Raw genomic sequence first — 9709 nt, forward strand, 5'->3', positions numbered from 1 at the left:
GCATCTCACAAACTTGATGTGTGAAATGAACTAAGAAGGACTAGGAGAAGTGAGCCATCTGCAAAGGTGAAGAGGGAAGAGCAACTCAGGTATGAGTAGAGTGCAGGAGTTGGAGGTAAGTCTGAACAAGCAGGTAGAGGCCAGGCTGCCAGGTATCCTGTGCAGACAAGCACCCTATATCCAGAAAGCGATGCAACCCTGGAAAAGCCTCAGGTTGTTGAGCAGGTAGCAGGTATCACTGGAGCCTCGTGCAAATCACACTTCCACCTTCTCCATTAACTCTGTAATCACAAGTACCAGAAGGCCTCCTGTTGATCTGGGGTCTCAGCAGTGCCCTCTGAGTGTATTAGCAGGAGAAGTTTCTCAGCTGCTCTTTCTCTTGGGTGGTGGTGGTGGATGGGGGAGGGTGGTATTTGCCAGAGTTGAATCTGTTCCCAGACCTTAGCCCTTCCCACCTGCTGATGTAAGAAATGAAGCCAAGCCCTGAAATATGGAGCCCTTCCAAGTATCTTAATCTAGGCTGAGGATGGGGGAAAGAAGGGTCTGACCTCCCAGCATGGCACTGCCCTCCCTGCCTTCCTCACTGCCCCATCCTGGAGCAGTGACACCCTCTCAGTTTCCTCTGAGGTTCCTATGCCAATTTCCCGGTTCCTATGCCAATCCTCCCCCCCCACCCCATTCACTTCTCACCCATCAAAGTGAGTTTTCTGTCAGATTACCTGTTCCCCATCCGGGTGAGATGAAGAGGACCCTGGCCTGGGAAATGGGATACTAGGGTTCTAGTGCCACCTCTGCTACCAGTTTGCTGTGTGGTTGTGAGCAAGTCATCCCTCTCTCTGGGTCTCAATTTCCCCATTGGCAAAATTAGCTTTGAAAAAATCTACAGTCCAATTTTGGAATGAATAACTTCAGTCTTTATTTACTGGGGGGTTGGGTGAGGTGGTTGGGCGGGAATGGGATGCCCACCATGCAACTCAAAGCACGGGTGGAGTGGATTCACGGTCTTTTTGGAGAAGGTCCAGCAGGAAGCAGGTCGGCTGTGCAGTATGGCCGGAGAATGAGCTCAGAGCAGGAAGGGGGAAGATGAACTGAACTCTCCAGAAGGCTTCTTTCTGGAGCAGGGATTTGAAACGGGGGTACAGGTTGGAAAAAAAAAAAAGGCAAACATAAGCAAAGAGTGGAGTCCGGAGGTTTTAAGTCTTTGGATAACTTTTCCAAGCGGGTGGAACGGGAGTAGGGTGAGGAAAGTGTGCTGGGTCTCAGACCTTGTCCTCTGTCTAGCTCCTGACCCTTTGCGTGGATGAGAGGTTCCTCCAGAGGTCGCTGTTCCCCAGGAATCCATCCGCACCGCCAAGCCAGAGCTCCCGCTGTTCCCCTGGCTCCGCTTCTGTGAGGCTTACACGGCTCTGCATCTGCCCAGAGGACACAGGGACCTGGCAATATTTCTGCGCCCACGAGAAGACTTACGGCCTTGCCAGTTACTCTGCCTGGGAAATAGGTCCCTATGGTTCTGCACCCTCCCTCCTGCCCTGCCCCAATTCAGGGCCTGGGAAGGGCGTCCGGTTGCTGAAGTGCCACTGTGTCAGAAGGCCGCGTGTAATTGGTAGGAAGGAAGCTGCCGCTGAAGTATTCTTGGCTATCCCACAGGGCCATCCCTGCATGAAGTCCTCCTTTTCCATGCTACAGTCACAGACCCTCAACCCAGGCGCACCCTCACACATTCTCCTTCCCCACTAGGGTCTCACTGCTGACTCCAAGCAGGTTTGCAGTCCCCGACCAGGTAGCATGGCTTCAGGCTTTGCCTGGATGATGAGCCTTCCAGGCAGTCCTGCTGGGTCCACTGTTGGACACCAAGCGTCAGGTCTGGAGGGGAAAACCGCGTGTGAGGTCTGGAGGATGCAGGACACAGGACGCAAGATAGGCCCGTCAGTCAGGGTCGCAGCCCACCATACGGAGCCACTGTTGTCCAGAGGGCAGACACGTGAGGATAGAGAAAGAGAGGCTCGGCCCAGAAGAGCGCACTTAGACCTGAGGTTCTCGCCCCCACACACCTGGAAGCGGCCCCCACTGACCCTGTCCACCTCTGCTCTCAAGAGCATGGAGCCTTCTCTACCACTCCATGAACTCTGTGGATCTTCGGAACTGGTGCTTTTCAAGCGGCGCTGTTTTCACTCTCTCCTGAGGTCGCAACCCTCTTCCCACAAACAGCAGCCGACAGGCTCCGCAGCTCACTTCGGTCGCCACCGCGGCAGTACTCGAGTGCAGGGTGCTTAAGCGAGCCCCCTACCACATAGTTCACGGTTTGGGGTGGAGGGGATGGGGCTGGGAATGGAAATGGCCAAGAGTAGTGGAAAAAGAAGATGGAAATTCGTACTTTCGAACTTTGCCTGGCAGACGTGTAGACGCTACGGCGGAGGCACCTGCTCTTGTGCCAGCGCCTGGAAGAGGGCAGGTGGGCTGCAGAGTTGAAGGTGCACACACTGGGGCCCCAGTCATTTCTGTGCATGCCAACGCGAACACATCTGAGGTCTGCCCCCGCAGGTCACAGGATCTGGAGTCTCCCGGCTTAAGTGAGCTGATCGCTCCTGAGCAGCCGAAGATCCGGGTGGAGAAAGGAAATGTACCGGCTAAGGCTAGACAGCTGTCTCATTTTGGAGCCGTAGCTCGGTCTGGAGTGGGAAGGAGGGGGCTAGCCCTAGCCTCAAAGCTTTCCCCGAGGCTGGCCAGTTTTGTGAATAAAATGAGAAGTCTGCGGGCATAGCTCCCCAGCCCAGTTCAGGCTTCCGTTTGCAGCCAGGCGCCGGCCGAGCTCGAGCAGCTGAAAAGGGCCGTGTGAGATCCTTCCATAGTGCTTCGGAACAAACTCCGCCTCCAGCCAGTGCCGCTCTCTGCCAGTATCCCAACTGACTTAATTAGATCCACATAATCGCTGGATGGCTTTTCTTTCCCAGAGCCGAAAACAGCTCGTTTATGCAAACCGTAAGGAAGAGAGGGGAGAGATGACCCGGAGGTCACTGATAGCAGCGTATTCTTCGCAAAAAAAAAAAAAAAAAAGAAAAAACACCCAGTAACTAATGGAAAACTCCAACAGGCATCCCCCTTCGCCCGACAACGCTTCCTTCCAATTGTTATGGGCTGCCGGAGGGAGATGGCTGGGTCGTGGAGCAGATGCAGAAAGAGGCCGGGCAGGACCAAAGACCCTGTAACCAAGACCCGAAGAGCCTGTGGCCTCCTGCTCTTCCGCGGCTGCAGCCAAAGGCTTCCGGGAAAGTGTGTAGGTTTTTGTGGAGGGAGGGACAGACTCATGCGGGATCGCAGGCACTGCTCCAATACGCCGAAGAGGCTGAGCCCACAGGCGAAAGAAGAAGGGATCACGGGAGAAGCAAAGAAAACGAAATAAATTCCAAATCCCACAGTTGCCCTTCTCCCAGGCCCCAGTGCACTTACTCCTGACACGGTTGAAAACAAACTGGCCCAGAACCTTGGGAGGGATAAGAAGCTACCAGAAATCCCTCTATAGAGTGGAGCTCGGTTAGGGAAACAGTTATTTGGATAAACAGAGTTCCGGGCTGGGAACCCGGACACCTAGGTCTACTCAGCTTAGGGCCCCTCAAAAGCCTGACAAGTAACATGATCTCCTGGACCTCAGTTTCCACTCCTGTAAAAAGTATGCATGGGAAGGATCTGGATTCTCCCTCCCCAACCCTGCAGAGCACAGGTTGGGGATTCTGTACTCCCTTTCCCCAGTGTAGGTCTCAGTAGCGGTGAACAGGCCAGGCAGAGGCAAGGGCTGGCTGCTGCAGCTGCTTGGTAGAACTTCTTGTCTGAAGCAGGAAATTTAGGCAGCAAATGCCCTGGCTAGTACTACCCTGATTGGAGCCTGGGGTGCCAGGGGAGTGCTGACAAGGAAGGAAGCTACCGGTTCCCATTTGCCATTTTAGAAATGAGGACATTCAGGTCGGGGCACGGTGGCTTACGCCTGTAATCCCAGCACTTCGGGAGGCCGAGACGGGCAGATCACCTGAGGTTGCAAGTTCGAGACCAGCCTGACCAACATCGAGAAATCTCATCTCTGCTAAAAGTACAAAAAATTAGCTGGGTGTGGTGGCAGGTGCCTGTAATCCTAGCTACTCAGGAGGCTGAGGCAGGAGAATTGCTTGAACCCAGGAGGTGGAGGTTGCGGTAAGCCGAGATTGCCCCATTGCACTCCAGCCTGGGCAACAAAAGTGAAACTTCGTGTCCAAAGAAAAAAAAAATTAGCTGGGTCTGGTGGTGCATGCCTGTAATCCCAGCTACTCAGGAGGCTGAGGCAGAACAGCTTGATCCTGGGAGGCGGAAGTTGCAGTGAGCAGAGATGGCGTCATGCACTCTAGCCTAAGCAACAAGAGCAAAACTGGTCTCAAAAAAAAAAAAAAAAAAAAAAAAGAAAAGAAAAGAAAGAAATGAGGACATTCAGAAGGTGAAATGGAGTAGGATGATGCCAACACTTTTTCTCTCTACTTATTTAGACACTAGCAGAGCTGAGCTGTGTTGGAATTGGTGTGTGGTCCAGTGTGGCTTATCTGTGAGTGGGGTTCTGGGTGTGTGAGACAGATATCCATGTAGTCAAGAGCAAGCTTGAGGTATGTGTAGGGTTGCCAGATAAAATAAATCTGCTAAATCTAGCAACCCTAGGTATGTGAGTTTCCTCGGACTCATGCAAGAAGCTTCTCTGCAAGACCTTTTGCCCCAGTCAGTCCGTCACCCAGTAAATTCCAATTCCAGGGCCACCAGTCCCTGTCCAATTTACTGTCCACGGTTTGAAGACTATATTTCTTTTTTCCCCCAAGGGCAGTTTATGCTGGAACAGTGCGGTAAGTGGATCCCCTTGGTCAGAAGTCCCAGAGGGGGCCCAGGCGACTTGCTCTCACAGGCCAGACCTGCCTTCCATTTTTTTCTGCCCTTAGCTTGGGAGGATGAAGAACTCTATTTTGAGGATTCTGCGAAAAGGATTGCAACCCAGCCATGTTTTATCTCCTTGCAGGAAACTGGCTGAGTTCCTCCTCCCTATCCTGGGCCTCTGTGGCTCCATCTGTGGGATGGGAGAGTTAGATTAACACCAGGCTATCCCATAGATTGGAGGCCGCTGTTAAATGAAACTGCAAAGTGCTGTCAATACCGTTTTCATAAACGGCCTAGAATATGGCTACACTGCACACATTAGTTGGGGGTTAGGTGTTACTAGTCTCATTTTTACAAAAGCAGAAGCAGAGCAAAGAAACTTGCCCACGGTGACAGAGAGGGTAAGTAGTGAAGCCAGGATTGGAACCCCAGGAGCCTGACTTAAGGTCGCTGCCCTTAACTACTATGCAGACCAGGAAACTGCGGCTCCAAAGCGGGGAAGTCACCTAATGAGGGTCGCACAGCGTTGGGACAGCGGAGGCAGCTGGGATTCCAGCCTCGCACGCCCGAGCTTTGGCCACTGTGCGGCGCTGTCGGGGCAGCAGCCCAGGCAACCGCTCAGTTCTTGCTCACTTCCAGCGCCCATCTCCCGCTCCGTGCCCCAGAGGCTGAAATGGGCCCACTCTGTATAGACGCTACTTGTTTCTGGGTCCTGGAGGCCAAGGGAGAAAGAGATCTAACAGGATGGGCAAGAACCCGGCTGGAGAGAAACAATGCAGAGGGCCAACCTCACTTGCACCAGATTCTGGAGAGATGAAGGCAACACTTGGTCGAGGTCAGGGTTCACTGAGGCGGGGTCGGGCGGGGGGCGAAGGGGGGGGTCCTGCCGCCTGTCCGTGGAGCCCAGAAGCCTGGGAGCCAGGAAGATCGGGGGCGTCCAGTCCTCGGGGCGACTGGGTCCGGGGAGAGGGGAGGGAGAAATTAAGCGGATCCCCAGACTATGAACAGACAGACACCCAGACAAATGCCGTTTCCACAGAGACTCACGAGAGTGAGAGACAGTTACAGAGACTGAGACAAACGGATGCCGACACCGAGAGGGTCGGAGAACAGGCAAACTCCGAGCGGCAGACCGGCCCGCTCCCCGGGAACGCGGCCACAGCGGCCGGCGCCCTCCCCGGCCTCCCCGCGCGGAGAGGGGTGGCGGGCCCGACCGTGGAGGGAGGAGAGGGCGCCGCCGCAATCTCACCTCTCCCAGGCCCGAGGCTGCGGGCGGCAAGTTCGCTCCTCGCGATCACTCGAACGCGTCTCCCCTCGGGCCGGAAGCCCTGCGGGCTCGGGTGGGCCCCGGCGGGCCGCACAGCGGCGGCGTGGGTCCCGGCGTCTCAGGATCGCTCTCCCACTGCGCTTCGGCCCGGGTGGCCCGGGCGCCGCCTTGAGGAGGGGACGCGTGCGGACCGCCGCCACTTCCCTGGCTGCGGCTGGCGCCCGCGCGGGCCTTAACATCCAGGGTCTGAGCGCTCTGGAGCCGGCGGCTCCAGGGAGCGCAGGGTGCGGGAGCGGCGGCGAAGACGAGGGCCAGCCTCGGGCCACTGGAGCCCAGCTCCCGCGGCGGCGGCGGCGGTTGGCTCCCGCCGGGCCCCTCAGCAGAGGCGCTACGCCCGCCCCTGCCGCCTCGTCCCACCCCGCCCAGGGAGCTCCGCCCTAGCCCGTGGCTCTTCCGCCTTAGGCAGCCGCTAGGCGGGAGGGACAATCCCCCACCCCCGACTGCCACCCCGAGGGGACTAGGGGCCGAGGCCCGCCCAGGTAAGGCAAGGCCTCAGCTCCTTCCGCCGCGCTCTGGCGGCGGGTCCCGGCTCGGGCTCCCGGGGTAGCGGCGGGGGCCGCCGGCGGGGCGTGCCCTGGAAGGTGAGCGCGGCCGAGCTGGGCCGCCAGGGGGCGCTGCGGAGCCAGGGGCTCGCTGCCCGCCTCAGTCCTCCGCCCCCACCCCGCCCGCGCGCAAAACACACTCGCCCTAGAGGCAGCGCGGCCGAGCCGGAGCCACTGCCGGAGCGGAGCCGGAGAGTGGCGGCGGCAGCGGCGGCAGCGGCACCATGACCCTGGGCAGCTGCTGCTGCGAGATCATGTCCTCCGAGAGCTCCCCGGCCGCGCTGTCCGAGGCGGACGCAGACATAGACGTGGTGGGCGGCGGCAGCGGCGGGGGGGAACTCCCAGCCCGCTCCGGGCCCCGCGCCCCCCGGGACGTGCTCCCCCACGGCCACGAGCCTCCCCCGGAGGAAGCCGAGGCAGACGTAGCCGAGGACGAGGAGGAGTCGGGTGGCTGCTCGGACGGCGAGCCCCGCGCTCTGGCTCCTCGGGGGGCGGCGGCCGCAGCGGGGAGCCCAGGGCCAGGCGCGGCGGCGGCCCGCGGTGCAGTGGGGCCCGGGCCGGGACCGCCGTCGGGGGGCGCGGCGACGCGGAGCCCGCTGGTGAAGCCGCCCTACTCGTATATCGCGCTCATCACCATGGCCATTCTGCAGAGCCCCAAGAAGCGGCTGACGCTGAGCGAGATCTGCGAGTTCATCAGCGGCCGCTTCCCCTACTACCGGGAGAAGTTCCCCGCCTGGCAGAACAGCATCCGCCACAACCTCTCGCTCAACGACTGCTTCGTCAAGATCCCCCGTGAGCCGGGTAACCCCGGCAAGGGCAACTACTGGACGCTGGACCCGGAGTCGGCCGACATGTTCGACAACGGCAGCTTCCTGCGGCGCCGCAAGCGCTTCAAGCGGCAGCCTCTGCCGCCGCCGCACCCACACCCGCACCCTCATCCGGAGCTGCTGCTGCGTGGCGGGGCCGCGGCGGCGGGGGACCCGGGCGCCTTCCTGCCCGGCTTCGCTGCCTATGGCGCCTACGGCTACGGCTACGGGCTGGCTCTGCCGGCCTATGGCGCACCCCCGCCAGGGCCGGCCCCGCATCCGCACCCACACCCGCACGCCTTCGCCTTCGCCGCGGCAGCCGCCGCCGCTCCTTGCCAGCTCTCGGTTCCCCCAGGCCGCGGCGCCGCACCTCCAACCGGACCTCCGACGGCCTCAGTGTTCGCGGGCGCGGCATCGGCCCCAGCTCCTGCGCCCGCCTCAGGCTCGGGCCCGGGCCCTGCCGGCCTGCCGGCCTTCCTAGGCGCGGAGCTGGGCTGCGCCAAAGCCTTCTACCCCGCGTCCCTGAGCCCTCCCGCAGCCGGTACCGCGGCGGGTCTGTCCACCGCACTCCTGCGCCAGGGCCTCAAGACGGACTCGGGCGGTGGTGCGGGCGGCGGGGGCGCCGGGGCAGGGCAGAGGCCTTCCTTCTCTATAGACCACATCATGGGCCACAGTGGCGGCGGGGCAGCACCCCCGGGCACCGGTGAGGGCTCTCCGGGACCGCCATTCGCGGCAGCCGCGGGTCCTGGGGGCCAAGCCCAGGTCTTGGCCATGCTGACTGCTCCGGCCCTGGCTCCCGTGGCTGGCCACATTCGCCTCTCGCATCCCGGGGACGCGCTCCTGTCCTCAGGGTCCCCGTTTGCTAGCAAAGTCGCCGGCCTCAGTGGCTGCCACTTCTGACCGCAGCAGGCCCAGGGCCTGTTAGGTCCGCACTCCTCAGCCTCTCCCAGGAGCTCTTGCGGTCCCAGCGGAACTCAGGGAGTCTATTTATGAAGTCTCCAGACCTTGGACCGGCACGCGTGACTCGGCACTTCATGCTCCACGCACAGAATCTCGCAGATAGTTGGGATTAAGTGGGCTCTGTCGCTCAGGGCGACAGGCCCGGGGCTACGCGTCGCAGCCAAAATCCTTAACCATTTGAGAAATAAAAGCTGGGGCGGGTGGGGGCTTCGTTTTTTCCCTGCCTCTCGGAGAGAAATCATTCCCGGAGAGATGCCTGGCCAGGCCCCACGGATCTGCCAGAAACACCAACAGAGGGTCTCCCTTTCTGCCTCTCCCCACTCACTTCATCCCCAACGTTGAGACCCTGCTTGTCCAACATTATAATTTAAAGACATCTATTATCTGCTTTGTGCTTAAAAGAAAAATTCAACCTTTTTTTTTTTTTTTTTTTGTTCTCCAAGGAAGTTCATTTCCTGTGAAGCCTAAATCAGTGTCTACGCAGGCGGAGCTGAATGGAGAGGTGAAGCAGGGGTCTTTATATTCCCTGCAGAAACCCTGAATCCCACTCCACTGAGGAAAACCCTTTCTCTTTTGTGTTTGGGAGTTTTTAAAGGAATTTCTTTCCCGTGGCTGGCTGGGTCCAGCCATCCCGGGCCAGCAGCCCTGTCAGTGTTCCACCCTGTCCCAGGCCCTGTGATATTTATTGTGGCAAAAGGCAATGAGGTTGGGTGGAAGAGAGGGGTCTGGGCCCGGGACTGGAGAGGCAGGGGTGGAGTGGGCAGGGCACACTCTGTGGCAGGGGGTCCTGTAATTTTGTGTAAATATCTGTACAGCGGGCTGCTCTCAGCGTTCTCTGTCCACTGGGTGTGCATTGATTTAGACTTCTCCACTGTGGGGAAACTCTGTGAAATCGTCTGATGGTCTGTGTGGAAGAAAAGAAAAATCTGTCTACCCCTATTCCCCATTGGTGTCAATTGAATAAATGTATGTGAACTTCAGCAGTCACCAGCTCTCTCTGCTTGCCTGCACTCCCTTGCCCCGATGGGGCTCTCCCAGAAGACCCTTAGCTCCTCAGCAGAGGGGGTGTGAGGAAAGGCCCCTGGGCAGCCCAAGCAGGCAGAGGAGGGCTGAGCTTATAGGAAGCAAGGGACACTTTGGTCTTGGCCTTCAGCTGTGAATGAGGCCAGATCTCTGGGAAGCCTGTGGCCCCT

General features: G+C 59.1%; 2 protein-coding genes across 2 annotated transcripts; one reads left to right on the forward strand and one right to left on the reverse strand.

Annotated features, from left to right (window-relative positions):
* Positions 1–2775: 2775 nt before the first annotated feature.
* LOC116529104 lies at positions 2776–6537 on the reverse strand. The gene is made up of 2 exons (XM_032246565.1): positions 6131–6537; positions 2776–3343 (listed from the first exon to the last, which is right to left on the reverse strand). Exons 1-2 carry the CDS (start codon positions 6385–6387, stop codon positions 2776–2778), a joined length of 825 nt encoding a protein of 274 aa, XP_032102456.1. The 5' UTR covers positions 6388–6537.
* FOXD2 (forkhead box D2) lies at positions 6136–9501 on the forward strand. Its single transcript, XM_032247517.1, has one exon. It carries the CDS (start codon positions 6975–6977, stop codon positions 8454–8456), a length of 1482 nt encoding a protein of 493 aa, XP_032103408.1. The 5' UTR covers positions 6136–6974; the 3' UTR covers positions 8457–9501.
* The last annotated feature ends 208 nt before the right edge of the window (positions 9502–9709 follow it).

The sequence above is a fragment of the Sapajus apella genome, unplaced genomic scaffold (genome assembly GCF_009761245.1).
Source record: "Sapajus apella isolate SASKATOON/1434 unplaced genomic scaffold, GSC_monkey_1.0 scaffold62, whole genome shotgun sequence".
NCBI lineage: Eukaryota > Metazoa > Chordata > Mammalia > Primates > Cebidae > Sapajus > Sapajus apella.

Coding starts and splice junctions, on each gene's coding strand:
- LOC116529104 (XM_032246565.1), bottom strand. CDS start 6,387: ATGTTAAGGCCCGCGCGGGCGCCAGCCGCAGCCAGGGAAGTGGCGGCG. Junction 3,344..6,130: donor CAGCCTCGGGCCTGGGAGAG/GTGAGATTGCGG, acceptor CTGTGGGCTCAG/CCTCTTCGGCGTATTGGAGC.
- FOXD2 (XM_032247517.1), top strand. CDS start 6,975: ATGACCCTGGGCAGCTGCTGCTGCGAGATCATGTCCTCCGAGAGCTCC.